This window comes from Poecilia latipinna, unplaced genomic scaffold (genome assembly GCF_001443285.1).
Source record: "Poecilia latipinna isolate Pla-1442-1.1 unplaced genomic scaffold, P_latipinna-1.0 Scaffold828, whole genome shotgun sequence".
NCBI lineage: Eukaryota > Metazoa > Chordata > Actinopteri > Cyprinodontiformes > Poeciliidae > Poecilia > Poecilia latipinna.
Genome location: NW_015113444.1, coordinates 223,670 through 236,743, shown reverse-complemented (window position 1 = coordinate 236,743; position 13,074 = coordinate 223,670). Strand labels below are relative to the sequence as shown.

Genomic DNA, 13,074 nt, shown 5'->3' with positions numbered 1-13,074 from the left:
GTCTGCCTCTAATTAAGAAGTTCCTGAACTCAAGGAATGTGGAGGCGTAGCTGTTGTCGGTGTGTTTTGTTCAGGAAAGGCGAATTAACTAAAGCTTTAACAACAAACAGGATCTCAGTCTGATTGAAATATGGGATGAAGTGTAAGAAAAACAAACAAAAGAGGTGGATAACGAGGCTCCATCCTGCAAAGCTTTTATCTGCAGCACAAAAAGATTGCAACTGGAGGAAATCCCTTTACGTTAGAGAAAAACAAAGCTTAATAAGAAAACCAGTCTCAAATTTTTACTACAAGGGACAATCTGCAGTCACTTTAAGTATTGTTTTTTGTGCTCTATTTTACAATGGCAGGATGTGCAGTTATGAAAATGAACTACTTAAGGGCATTATTTCTGATATATATTTGTTGCAAAGTTGCTGGATATTATGAGTGTGGTAGAAATTACAGAATAATGATTCTGTAATTTCTACCAAAGTGGCTGAGTGAGTGCAACAACTGAATCATACATAACTCGATTTTTTTTCCCCTCGCTGAAGATTCCAAATCACCCAAGACAAAAAAGAGGGCAAAGAAAGATGATGACCATGATTATACAGAGAAGAAAAAGGTAAAAGTCTCTAACTGCTCAAAGCCTTAGTCTGTGTGAACTGTTAGTAACACTAGTTTCCTTTATTCAGGTGGCCAAAAGCATGAAAGAGAGCACGACAAAGAAAAGGGTGGTCAAAAAGGAAACTCCCAAAAAAGAAAAACCCACACATCCAAAAGAAGTCGTTTCAAAGAGAGGAAAAGCTGAAAAGACCCAGGAAGAAACACCGCAGAGTGAAACCAAGTCAAGTGCACGTAAAAAGAAAAATAGCAGCGTCGAAGCTGCTGCAGGTAAACACCTGGGATTATGTCACATTTAAAAATGCTTTATTTTTTTTGTAAAATGTAGAGTTTGAAAATTATTTTCCATGCTTGTCATTGCAGGCAGAGAGAGACGAAGTGGGAGAGTAACCAGAAAAAACAGCAAATAAACGTGGAGTCAAATCTTTCTATAAAATAATTTTATACTTGTCTATTTTTAAAAATAAAAAATAAAAATTCATTTTAGAAAAATGCGGTTATTCATTCATTGCAAAGTGATCACACTGTTTTAGTAGAATAACACCAAATATTCCCTCTTTCAAGTCGAGTTTTGAAACATGCTGGAATAAATCAAAAGCAGAGCAGAAGTGTCACAATTTGAAAGGGTTCGAAGTTCAGAGAGATTCCCTCAGATGTGATGCGTGCTGGCCGGGTGGGGTCTCGCCGCTCCAACAAATCACAGCTGAAAGAAATGGCATTGTTCTTAGAAAATCATGCCAAAGCAGCTTAGAGGACCATAATAAAAACTGAAATTAGAAGCACTTACTGCCACGCTTCCTTAACTGGAAGGTCGCTGCGCAGAGTTGCAGTAACACTGCTGCCATGGGACTCATAGAGACGCACGACAAGGTTCCCGTTTCCATCCTCTGCCTGTTAAGGAAAACAACACTTCAGAGCAGTGGTCTGAAGTGTTACCACTTCAGACCACTGAAACTTTCCTTTTGTTTTAAAGGAAAGTTTGTTTCCTTTTAAACAAACTTACCCGGAAATTCTCAAGCTGTGAATGGGATATATATTACAGGATGGCAGGGGTTGGAGAAAAAAGATAAAATCTTTACTGTTTTTTTTACTGCTCTACAACACAGTTATTTTGTCTTCCCCTGTCTTGTCTTTACCTCAAATAGTATTAAAGTTTATTCCAGATACTACAAAAGGTAATCTATATGGCATAGTTTGAAATAAACAAATCCCTACCAATACATTGTAGCTATGGCTGTATATTTTATGTTATTGGCAGGTGAACCTCATGATGCTGTCACCACCGTGTTTAACTTTGGGGATAGTGTGATCGGGGTGACTTGCTGTGTTAGTTTTAGTAGTTGCGCCAAATTGTATTTCGGAAAATCGGAGTAATAATTTAAAAACAATTTGAAAATTATATTTTCTTTTCTTTCCACTTTGTTTTGAAAATTATGCACTACTTTGTGTAGCTCTGTCACATAAAATTCCAATAAGGTACATCAAAGTTTGTAACATGTTCAGAACTGGAAAGGTTCATGAGACGTGAACATTTTCACAAGATACCGTTTCATGAATCACTTTCTGGTTTGGAGCTTGGCTTATAATGTGATACCCGTTTAATGGTCTCCAGGACGACTGCTGACGGACAGAGGGAGAAGGCACTCCAGGGTGCAGAGTCGGGGCGGCACTGGATTGGCCTCAGAGGGTAGTTGAGGCTGTAAGCACACTGAATGACTGAAGCATCCTGGAAGGATCCTGTAGAAGACACACATGTTCAACGAGTCTGTCTGGTTTGTAACAGCTTACATCAGAAACAAACCAGATCTACCTGAGTGGGGCATGATGGCATATGTGAACTGGTGATCCCCCATGTCGGCAGTAGCGTCTGGCGCCTTTGGGGCTCTCAGTCTAAAAAAAAAATAGCAGTTACAACAATTAAACACTAAATTTGGCTCAACCGGCATTATGATGTAAAAGAAAAACATGAAACCTCACAGGGAAAGAGTCATTGTGTTCTTGTGGATGGAATAACCATATTTGGAGTCATTCAGAAGAGTCACTCCAAAGTTGTGCTCTGATAGATCAGCCCACTTGTGACCCCAAACCTTGGCAAGAAAACACATTAAAAACCATGATGTGGTCATGACTAACAGGAAATAATGAATTATATTTTACTGCCACACCTCAAACCTAGCCCAGTCCCACGACGTGTTCCAGTGGGTGGGTCTCTGCAGATGACCAAACTGAATCTCGTATGTCGCATTGGGGCTTCGTACTCGCACGGGAAACTCAACTTTGAGAAACTTGTGCGACTCTGCCCACTGCACCTGGAATTGCACAGATGTATTCTTCAGTTGGACAAATTAAGGGATCTTGGAGAGAAATAAACGCTGCGTCAGAAATCAGGGTGCCTTTGTGTTGAACTTGACGTAGGGACACATGGCATCCATGATGATCTCCTGCGTGACAGTGCTTTTATCGCTGATCCTAAGGGTGAAGCTGACGCTGCCTCTGACCCCTCCTGGTAACGCTACCTGGACAGGCTGCACCACTTCCATTATTGGCTTCCTAAAGAGTTTTTATTTTTTTTATTTTTCTAGATTTCACAATATTTCAAAACACATTCCTCCTAACTCTGTGATGTTTGTAACAAGGTGACAGTGATGAGACCTTGTCTGAAGATGGTAGTCCATCACATCCCATGCGTCCCAGTACAGGGGGACGTCGTCGAATATGACGAACTGGTTTCCAGAAGAGCCATCAGAAATGGCTTCTCTGAAAGCGTCAGCGGTCGTTATTAGATGTGCCAATAGATGACATACAAGAGTAAAGTTATGGTCTAAGTTTACCTGTTGGCACTGATTAGACACAGTGATCCCAGTGTGCCATCTTTGCTGATGACTACTTGTAAAATCCCATTCTCCATAAGAACACTGCCATCCGCCTGAAAACATGCACAGGACTCGGTTAGAAATAAAAAAATGTGAACAGTGCTAATGTCTTTGTAGCGAATACCTGAGGAGTGACGGAGACTGGAGTCGCAGGCTGCGTTTCTTTGACAGGAGCCATGCCGACGCTGGGAGCTCTCACCAAGGCTGCAGGACCGCAGAGCAGCAGGTTTTTACTTTAAACCTGAAGAACCTAAATATTCTGAATATTAAGCTTACCTAGCTTGGAAATGTCTGGTCCATCTGCAATCTGAACGACTTCACATCGCTCCCAAGGCAGAGAGTTGAACACACCAGGAGAGCTGCCCTTTGGCTCCAAGGCTTCCAAAGCCTCCCGCAGAAGGACCCCACCGTCGTTTCTGATATCTTCAATAGGATGGAGAAATATTGTACCCAAGATATGTCTGACATGTAAACACAAAACCCCTATCTCAAACATTGTACCTTTATAATAATCAAGAGCATCTTCCACAACCATCCCTATGCAGCTGCCAGGAATCACATCGTGGAACTGGTTTAGAAGAAGCAGCCTGTCAGAGAGAGAAAAAAGCCCCGCAAAAATTTAAATAATTGTGTTTTGAAATACTTCTGATTGGATCTGAAGTTATATTTAAACCTCCAGAGGCGCTGCAGTTTTTCTGCAGGATACAGAAACGTATCGCTTCGGCAGAGGGCCAAGCTGCTGGCCGCCTCGATATCATGAAGCAAAGTCTCACACTGGCGGTTCTCACGTTTAATCTGCAGGGGGGAAAAAAAACAACAACCTGAATACAGTGATGCAAGAAACCATGTCTGGAAACTCAAAAGTGTCTTTTTGTGATGCATCAATGTGCCAAAGCTACATTTATGCTATTTTAAATTTGATTTAAAAAGAAAAAATTCAAGATGTTCAACAACATTTCGATTTCAGAATCCTATACTTTTCCAAACTCAAATTCTGAGATTTAAGCCAGAAATCTTGAACCTCACTGAGCTTTATCAATATCCTCCACAATTTGTGAAACAGAACAAGAGAAAACAATTTTGTGAGTAGAAAATTATAACCTCAATTGAGAATGTGTGGCAAGAAGTAAAAACTGCACAAATGTAGTCTCAACTTGTGTTACTCAACATGTGTTTTTTTTTTTTTTTTTTTTCCTTATTATAATCTTTTATTGTAACTAAAACAAACAACTCAGCCTTGACTGTGGATGCAGCCTCTGTTCTGACTCTACCTGTGCCTCAGTGGTGTAGGTGCCATTATGCAGCTCCAGGAAGAGCTCTCCGGTCCAAGTGCACAGTAGCCCTGAATCAGCCTGCAGCTGCGAGAAAAGCTTCGAAGGGCTGGACATCTGGACCCTGAGAAAAGCCCATAACAGGGCACGGAAGTGAGTATATAGTTTCAACGTTAAATATAATTTCTTCTGATTAACCATGACAACATTTATTGACACTGGAAAAACTAAAGTACTGCACAATGACAGCAGATCTGCTTCATTTTCCTGTAAACTTAACCATGTCTGAACCACCCTTGTAAAACACAAAGGAAAGCGACATAATATTGCATAATAATTCTAAAATAAAAACAATGGTGGGAAGTGTTTCCTGCTCAGACGGGGCTCAGTTGTTGTTACTGACTGATGATTTAAAGTGAAAGACGGGAACTTACTTGGGAAGTCCGTCTGTGTCCCTGACCAGGCCCAGCCTATCGAGCATCAGCTGCGTAGGGCCACCGCCGCCGTCGCCAAAGCCAAACAATGCCGCACTGTGATTGGTTCGCCCTTTGTCTTTGTTATTCTTCACAGTTTTCACCAGCTTTGGGCGGAATAAAGCACATAGGAAAGTTAGACATATTTCCTCATCATTTATCGTACCTGTAAGCACCGAACTGCAGACTCACATCTTCAATCTTCCCCTTCATTTCATAGGAATTCCCTGGTGGGAAGTGGGTTAAAACTTTGGAGCCATCCAGACCCTCCCAGAAAAATGTGTTGTGCTTAGAAAAGTAGATATAAAAAAATAGTTACTTTAAAAAAAAAAATAATGTTTTCACAGGAAACGCATACAAAAAATACTCACAGGAAAGGTGTTAACCAGATTCCAGCTCAGCTTCTGTGTCAGAAAGTTGGAAATGCCACATCCCTGCATGATTTGTGGAAGCTGGGCAGAGTAGCCAAATGTATCTGGAAGCCAAAACTTTAGAACAATTATCAGACATTATAATGTTATAATAACAATAAAAACAGGCATTAGAAAAAAAAAAAAAGTTAATGTAAAGTTTTGTTGGTATTTATAAAGACTTCTACCTCTTTGCAATATATGCCAAACTCTTGATTAAAGAAGCGCTGGCCCTCCAGGAACTGTCGAACCATAGACTCACCTGAGGGCAGATTGCCATCCTTTAAGACAGATAAATAGTTGTTACTATGGCTTCGTTTAAAAAGGTTATACATAATATATGGTGTGTAAATGGGATAACTATTCAAGCCTGAACGCAGCTGAGAAGGACAAATACTATTATTATTTTACGTTCATGTAAGGGTAAAGCTGATGCAGGAATAATAGAAGTATTTTCTGCTATTATCTATTTATCAAATAGGTTTACCATTTCCACCCATGTTCCTCCCACTGGAATAAATTGGCCTTTGTTCACGTAATCTTGAATCTTGGAGAAAAGTCCCGGATACCAGCTCTTTACCCACTCAAACTGCTGTGCCTGTGGCAAACAAAAGGGGCGAAAATGGGATATGATTAGATATCTGGAAAATTTCTCTAAAAATCCACTTTTAGTGTGCAACAACCTGAGAGCAAGTGAAGACAAACTCCGGGTTCTTCTCCATTAAACTGACGACCGTCACCCAGCTTCGGCCACATTTGCGAATCGTCTCCTCGTACGGCCAAAGCCAGGCTGTGGACGAAGCAGCAGAAATGTTGAATGTACTTGCTGAAAATATATGTTTTCTGTTGTGGCACAAGTGTCAAAACGCTTTTTTTCCCTAGACAACACAGAAGTTTGGAAACAACAATGTTTCACGATTCAAGGACCAACAGTTTAATAGCACCACATTAAGTAAAACACTGAAGACAGTGTAATTCTTGGTAACGGTATTTTGCCAAACAGGTTGTTTAAAGCTACCAGTGATTGTATTCTGTTTTGACGACCAGTTTAAAAAACATCTCTACTTCTTTTTATGAATGATAGTTGAGATTTAACTGAGTAAAAAAAAAGACCTGAATCGATGTGGCAGTGACCCATTGCATGGACAGTATGCTGGCTGTCTCCATTCCGCTGGTTAAAGAAATTGTGGGCCAGGCTGTGAGCTTTGGAAAAGGAGCTGGGATCAAACGGGTCACAAAGGTTCACCATCTCATTGGCAGTGAAGAGTGCCTGGTAGCCCCGTTGCTCCCCCTCTCCGAGCTCCTGTTCAAAACGTGCAGAAAGTCAGGTTCCCCCCTCGTAATGTCTTACTCCTGTATTGTCGCGCTCTGGTTTAAGTAATTGTACCTTAACAATGTCAACAAGCATCTCAAACTCAGTCAGCAGCTTCTGCACATCTCTGTTGAAAATGACCAATTCTGCTTTCTGTACAGAAAACATCCTTTTCGGGTCTGGAGCTGCGATCATGAATCCTTGACCAGCGCCAAAAAGCCCATTACAGGCCACTTCCACATATAGGGTGACGCTTTATAGAAAGATGGGAACATGAAAAAAAGATTTTAAAAATTTCAGAAATAGTATTTAAATCAGGTTTCAGTCCTGCACTGACCTCTGAGGCTCTTCGTCTTTCAGACAGTCACATAAGATATAACTTGTCTTTTCACCCTCTTTAGTTAATCCCTGTAAGAAAATACATATATTTCACAGATTACATCTGGTTCAGGTGCATTTTTAAGTTTAATAAAAGTTGCTGCAACACTACCTGAACTGGTTGTCCATTTCTCCAAACCATTCCCTCCCCGTCACTTTCCCAGAGGAGATGGACCTCTTTTCCTCTCCATGACTTGGGGATCGTCAGCGACACTTTAAACCAGCAAGTCCACCATCTTGAACAACAATCAGGATTGGGTTAGTTCCTGGATTTTGAATGTGTAAAAGATTAGGAGCTAATAAAAACAAAAGGAGATCAGACAATGCATCACTTACGTCGGTCCAAAGGTATCACCAATTTTATAAGGCGCAAAGTTTTGTTTGGAAGCTTCAGCAAATGGGATTCTGGTCTGAGACAGGAAGAAGCTGATGGTTTGCAGTGGATAAGACTCTCCATAAAGACTGCAAAGATGAATAATTTATGAAGCAAAAGCAAGATTATTTTTGGCAGAGCTACAGCAGCACGCATGAGTGAAAAGCATAAACTTTCATGTATTTAGTTTGTGCAATAAAGTGGTTCAAATTACCTTAATTATAGGAGATTGGTGATTGGCCAGGACTTGCATGATAAACCAACATTATCCACCAATCTTATCTACCTCTGCAAAGGCCTAAAAATCAACCATTGTCCCCTTTCACTGTGCTGTTAAAGAGGGCAGACTGACACAGGTCATGTCTGCAAGTACTTGGGTAATAATAATCACTCCACTTTTGACAATTTAAGAGACGTTGTACCTATATTTAATTACTTTTGAGACTAAAAAAATTGTAGTTGTAAAAATTGGAATCAGCAGATCAGTATTTTTAGGTGATTGGCCAGAAAACTGCAGTTGGTGCACTGCTACTGTAAAGATATCTGTCGTGCACTTTGCAAATCTGGCAAGACAAAAATCCTTGCTGAGATAAAACCACAAGAACTCACATTTTCCAATGTGCTTCAAGGGAATAGTGCTGGTGGTGCTCTGATCACATGACCAGATTTAGAAAATAAAAACAGGTGTCTGTCTAGAGCCGTAGATACGTAAAACTAATAAAGTCATAGCACAAGGAACGTGCAGTTGCAGCTTAAACGAATGGTGGTCCTAGAAAGTGGTGTAGACTCAAATGGTCAAGACATTTAGTCACGTGACACTTTTTTGGTAAATAAAAGGCTTGCTTCATCGTTATGCGCGTCTTAGGACGTCAAAAGTTTGAGGGGGATGAATACTTTTGCAAGTCACTGTACATAAACAAACTCAAATAAAGTGTTTGGTCTCCTTTGTGATTATGCATTGACATTTGGTCAGTGTAGCTCAATGAACAAAGCCTTACCGTCCTCTCAGATTGCAGTCTGTAAAGTAAATATCAGATATAAACTTCTCCGCTCTCTCCAGGAGAGTGCGTCTGTTCTTCAGCACAGGCAGATGATACATCGCGAATGAAAGGTAAAAAAAACACACACAAAGGCAAACGTGTTTGGACTGTAGCAGGACGTGAACAGCTCAAAGGGTTTACGCATGCAGGACCCGGAAGTAAAGAGATGTTTATTTTCTTCTTGCATTTAGATATATTGGCCGCTAGATGTCAGTGTTGCTTGATAACAAAATGTAAAATGTGCAACGTTTTTGTCACGCATGAGTCACGTAAGTACAATTTCCTCTTTTCAGTGTGTAACGGGTGATTAAAAAAAATATGTATTCCAGTTTGAATCACCAAAAGATCAAGAGTATTACTGAAATAACTCTGTGTATTCAATGGTAACTTTAATAACGGAGTAACAACGTTGATTTGGAAAATAAATTCTCTAAAAAAATGTTTGAAAAGACGTTTAAGTTTTATTCATTTTTGTTTGATTTACACAAGTTATTTACACTTGGTGCAGACTCACAGAAAAATTCCGCTTTGGACAACAACCACATAAATTTTGCAAGTAAATACATCTTGACACATGTCATGACACATCATGAAAATACAAATATGGCAGCAGCATATTCGCTATGATATGTAGAGAAAAGCAGCAGCATGCAGACAAAAGCGCCACTGTATAACTGCTGTATGATATTTTACCAAACATAGCAGTGCACAATACTTATCAACTTATTCCTTTATGTTACATCATCCTGTAATTTTGAGAAATATGGTTAAATTAAACTCTGGGACATCTATGCTCTTGTAAAATGAATGCAGAGGTTTAACATGTTACCAGGGCTCAGACTGTACAAGCTACAGAGAAGCTCTTTAATGAGCTAAGAAGTTAGTCTTGTGATCGGACAGGGGTTAAAAGTCAGCCCACATGAAGCCTGAAAACACAAAAGCCTTTTTTCACCCACAGCATTATTCACAGGGAAGGATCTGTGTTTGTACGGAGCTGAGCACCCTTTTATTATAAAATCCGGAGAGCAATTCTAAGTACAGGGTTGGTGGAAATGTAGTGCAGCCCTTCCCTCTCAGGCCATGTCTGCCGAATCCTATCCCCCTATTGTTTGTGCTGTGGTTAGGTTTTCCACCATGTCGGGACAGCCCTGTGGAATATGTCTTGATCTGGCTTGACCTGAGATCCTCACCAGTTCAGGTCTGGCCCCACTCCATTTGCCTGGAAGCCTCCGCGTGGCACCTTCCTTCAAAAACCAGCCCTACAATGTCACACAAACGAAGTGGGATTTGCTCGGACAGTTCTAACCCTTCCTTTAAGGGAGAAATCATGCAGTCTAAAAAATTCAGCATGGAGGCCAATCACGATCTTTCTGCCACGTCACTGCTAAGCGAAGCCTGACTGGGGCTTGAAGGAGAGGAAAGGAACTCCCCACAATCCTGAATCTCCATGAAGACTTTATTATATGAAGTTGCATGCAGGCATAAGTCTCTAAAATGAGCCAAAGGACAACTTCACTAAAACAAAATGGATGACAAAGAGACAACGAAGATCCTTTGATGGGAGGTCCTATACTCTCGAGCCATACTCGTCTCTGTCTCCGATGTTGTACACAACACTCTTGCTTTTATTCTGGTCAGATCTATAAAATAAAATAAAAGAGAGATAAAAAGAAGACATGTTAATCTGCATAAATAGATTAAAAGTTTAGTTCTAACTTGGGCTGTCTTCTATAGACAGGTAGGGTTCCTTCTGGTTATTGCTTTCCCATCAAGATAATGTTTTATAGAATGCCTGTAACATGTATTGAACCCTCGTGGTTGTATTTCCATTTTGTTGGTTTGTAAATTTCGGTCAATGTAATTTGATTTTATTTTTGAAATAAAATATTTAAAAATATCAAGGAATATTTATGTTAGAATAAAATGATTTTTTTTTAACAAACTAATCTTAATTTGGTATGGCATATCTATATAAATCAAACTGGTTGACTATCCTCAAACAGAGTGAATAGGAAAAAAAAGAGAGGTGAAAAAAACCACCAAGAGACTTGCAACTTTGGATGAGTTAAGAGCTTTCATCACTCAGATTGATAAGACTGCATATAGCAGCAATTACCCAAAAGGTTCATCAATTTAAATTGAACTTGAGAATGGCAAAGAGAAAGCAACTGGTAAAGAAAAGTTCATAATAGTAATTCATTTGAATTCAAAAGAATGTTTGAGACTCCAAGGTCAAGGTTTTTTGCCTGATGAGACAAAAATCTCTCAATGTAGAAATATTGTGCCAAATCCTAAAGGATTATCTGACTTGGTCTGCAAGATAACTGCGTCTCAGGAGAAGATTTTATTTAAACAACTGACTATGTTTAGCAAAGATCTGCTTTCATTTCAATATCATTTTTCTGTTTTGTTTTTGCTTGTGGAAAAACTTAAATTGCTTTAATTTTAAAAACAATGAGAGGGTTGACAACAAAGGGGGCTTATGTGTTTCAGGAGCATTGTGCATGAGAGACTACTTTGACAACCCGTTTAATTCCACCGGCAACAATTGTTGCCAGACGTTTTTTCTAACTTCTGAACCTCTAAAAGAATTGTTTTGACTTTTAGCAACTAATTGAAGTTTTTAAGTCAAATAATAGAGTGTCTACTCTAAGCAATATCAATTTCATGTATCTAGTGTGAAAGGTCACATGACCAGACCTCTTTACTTCCTGCCTGTAACGCTGGGAAAAAAAAAAAAAAAGGGATTAAACAGGTTAATGAAAGAAGCATCCAATCAATTTCAGTGTGTCTCACTTCAGGATGTGTTGTTGGCACTTTGCTTACCAAGCCAGACCTTAAGAGGTGCACACAAGTCAGTGAGGGTTGATATGGTTGTAAAGGGAGGGCTACTCTCCATTAATTAACTGATAAGTTGCACTCTACTACAGTGTCCCAACAACAATGTGCCTATTAACTTGTCTTTCTGCAACATGTTTCACTAACTTTCCAAGTTTGACTAAATTATGCCAGCTTAAAAAAAAACAAAACAAAAAAAAAAAAAAAAAACCATTTATGTGGGTCTTCTTGTAGGACAAGATGATAACAGGGGCTGAAGTCAAGGCACCCGTTGCACATCTGAGCGAGGTAGTGACAGCGAGGTAGTGACAGCGCCGTCATGTAAGATTTAATAGGCTGCATGGCTTGAAGGTGAGATGTGGCAATGACAGATGGTTTGTGCGACCAGCTGTCTGGCAGATTTAAGGTGAAAACACACTGGGACTTTTGCAGTGTAGAACTTCATTTATTTATTTATTTTTTACCACTACGACACACATTTGTGCATTAAGATAGAACAAATCAGTGGACTTCAACCAAAGTTAGTTCCTTTACCAGGTGACGCTTGAAAGTAGAACAAAACTGAGAGTGGGTCATATGCCAGTGATGTGTTGAAAACCTTGAGAAGGGAAGATGTAGATAATGGCTTCTTTTTCGAATGCTTATAAGTCAACCAAGACATTGGAGGTTTGATTGTCAATATAAGCGGCAGCTTTGAAAGGGACTTATCTTCACAACTATATGATGAAACTATTTAGCAAAGAAGGTTTGTAAAATGTTTTGAGGGACAATTCAAGGGGAGAAAACAAAACTTGTTTAATAAGATTGTTAGGCCAAGTTACTAACCAATAAAGTTACTTTAAGGCTCCATATTCAATTCCTGAAGCAGTCAGGTCTGAGGAACAGAAAATCCTGATAAAGATTCAGAAGAGCAAACCTATGCCACTTTCTGAGAAACTATCAGCACTCTGCAATTTTTTTAAAATCAAAAATTAAATTTTATCTCGTCTGCATTACTAGGTACCTATGAAATAATCACAGCACTGGAAATTATTTCATTAAGTAAGGCATAAATATTCTGGTTTCAAGTTCTTTGTTGGGTCAGGGAGGGAGTTCAAAACAGTTTTTAATATTTATGCCACCTCTTCATTACAGTTAGCTTTCATAAGTGATCCCATTATAGCACATGTGTCAAACTCAAGGCCCGCGGGCCACATGTTGCCCGCCATGTCATTTTATGTGGCCCCCCAGCATTTTATAGACCGATGATTGACTTAAAATAGGTTTTGAGCATGAATTGACTACAAACTACATCTCCCATAATGCATTCCGATTGTTACCAGCCAACATTATGGCTTCTCGCCACTAGAGAGCAGCAGAGTCACCTCAAGCTGCTTATTGATTTTCCCAGCGAATAAAACTTAGCCATCAACAAGCTAACATCAAAACGTCTTCAGCATCATCTGCTTAAGCATCGGCGTCCCGCAACAAAGGATCGCTGCCCTCTGTGGAGTTTCGTAT

At 39.7% G+C, this 13,074-nt stretch overlaps 3 protein-coding genes across 3 annotated transcripts in view; 1 reads left to right on the top strand and 2 right to left on the bottom strand.

The window, feature by feature from the left end:
* The window catches only part of neil1 (nei-like DNA glycosylase 1), a 9,241-nt gene extending 8,178 nt beyond the window's left edge, over positions 1-1,063 (top strand). Inside the window, exons 8-10 of the mRNA XM_015047485.1 lie at positions 537-607; positions 678-876; positions 970-1,063. Of these exons, the coding sequence (XP_014902971.1) occupies positions 537-607; positions 678-876; positions 970-1,016 (317 nt within the window). The 3' untranslated portion in view covers positions 1,017-1,063. The remainder of the gene's footprint in view (positions 1-536; positions 608-677; positions 877-969) is intronic.
* Positions 1,064-1,074: 11 nt separating this feature from the next.
* On the bottom strand, positions 1,075-8,909 carry man2c1 (mannosidase, alpha, class 2C, member 1). The gene is made up of 26 exons (XM_015047481.1): positions 8,695-8,909; positions 7,660-7,785; positions 7,436-7,559; positions 7,283-7,353; positions 7,021-7,198; positions 6,747-6,936; positions 6,317-6,423; positions 6,121-6,231; positions 5,822-5,914; positions 5,595-5,711; positions 5,416-5,511; positions 5,185-5,330; positions 4,751-4,874; positions 4,153-4,274; positions 3,981-4,066; positions 3,756-3,902; positions 3,604-3,683; positions 3,438-3,532; positions 3,259-3,363; positions 3,000-3,156; positions 2,772-2,915; positions 2,584-2,693; positions 2,417-2,496; positions 2,201-2,343; positions 1,394-1,497; positions 1,075-1,309 (listed from the first exon to the last, which is right to left on the bottom strand). Exons 1-26 carry the CDS (start codon positions 8,793-8,795, stop codon positions 1,198-1,200), a joined length of 3,069 nt encoding a protein of 1,022 aa, XP_014902967.1. The 5' UTR covers positions 8,796-8,909; the 3' UTR covers positions 1,075-1,197.
* Positions 8,910-10,178: 1,269 nt separating this feature from the next.
* Positions 10,179-13,074, bottom strand: part of ca12 (carbonic anhydrase XII) — a 29,804-nt gene continuing 26,908 nt past the window's right edge. The window contains exon 11 of the mRNA XM_015047484.1: positions 10,179-10,376. Coding sequence (XP_014902970.1) covers positions 10,304-10,376 — 73 coding nt within the window. The 3' untranslated portion in view covers positions 10,179-10,303. The remainder of the gene's footprint in view (positions 10,377-13,074) is intronic.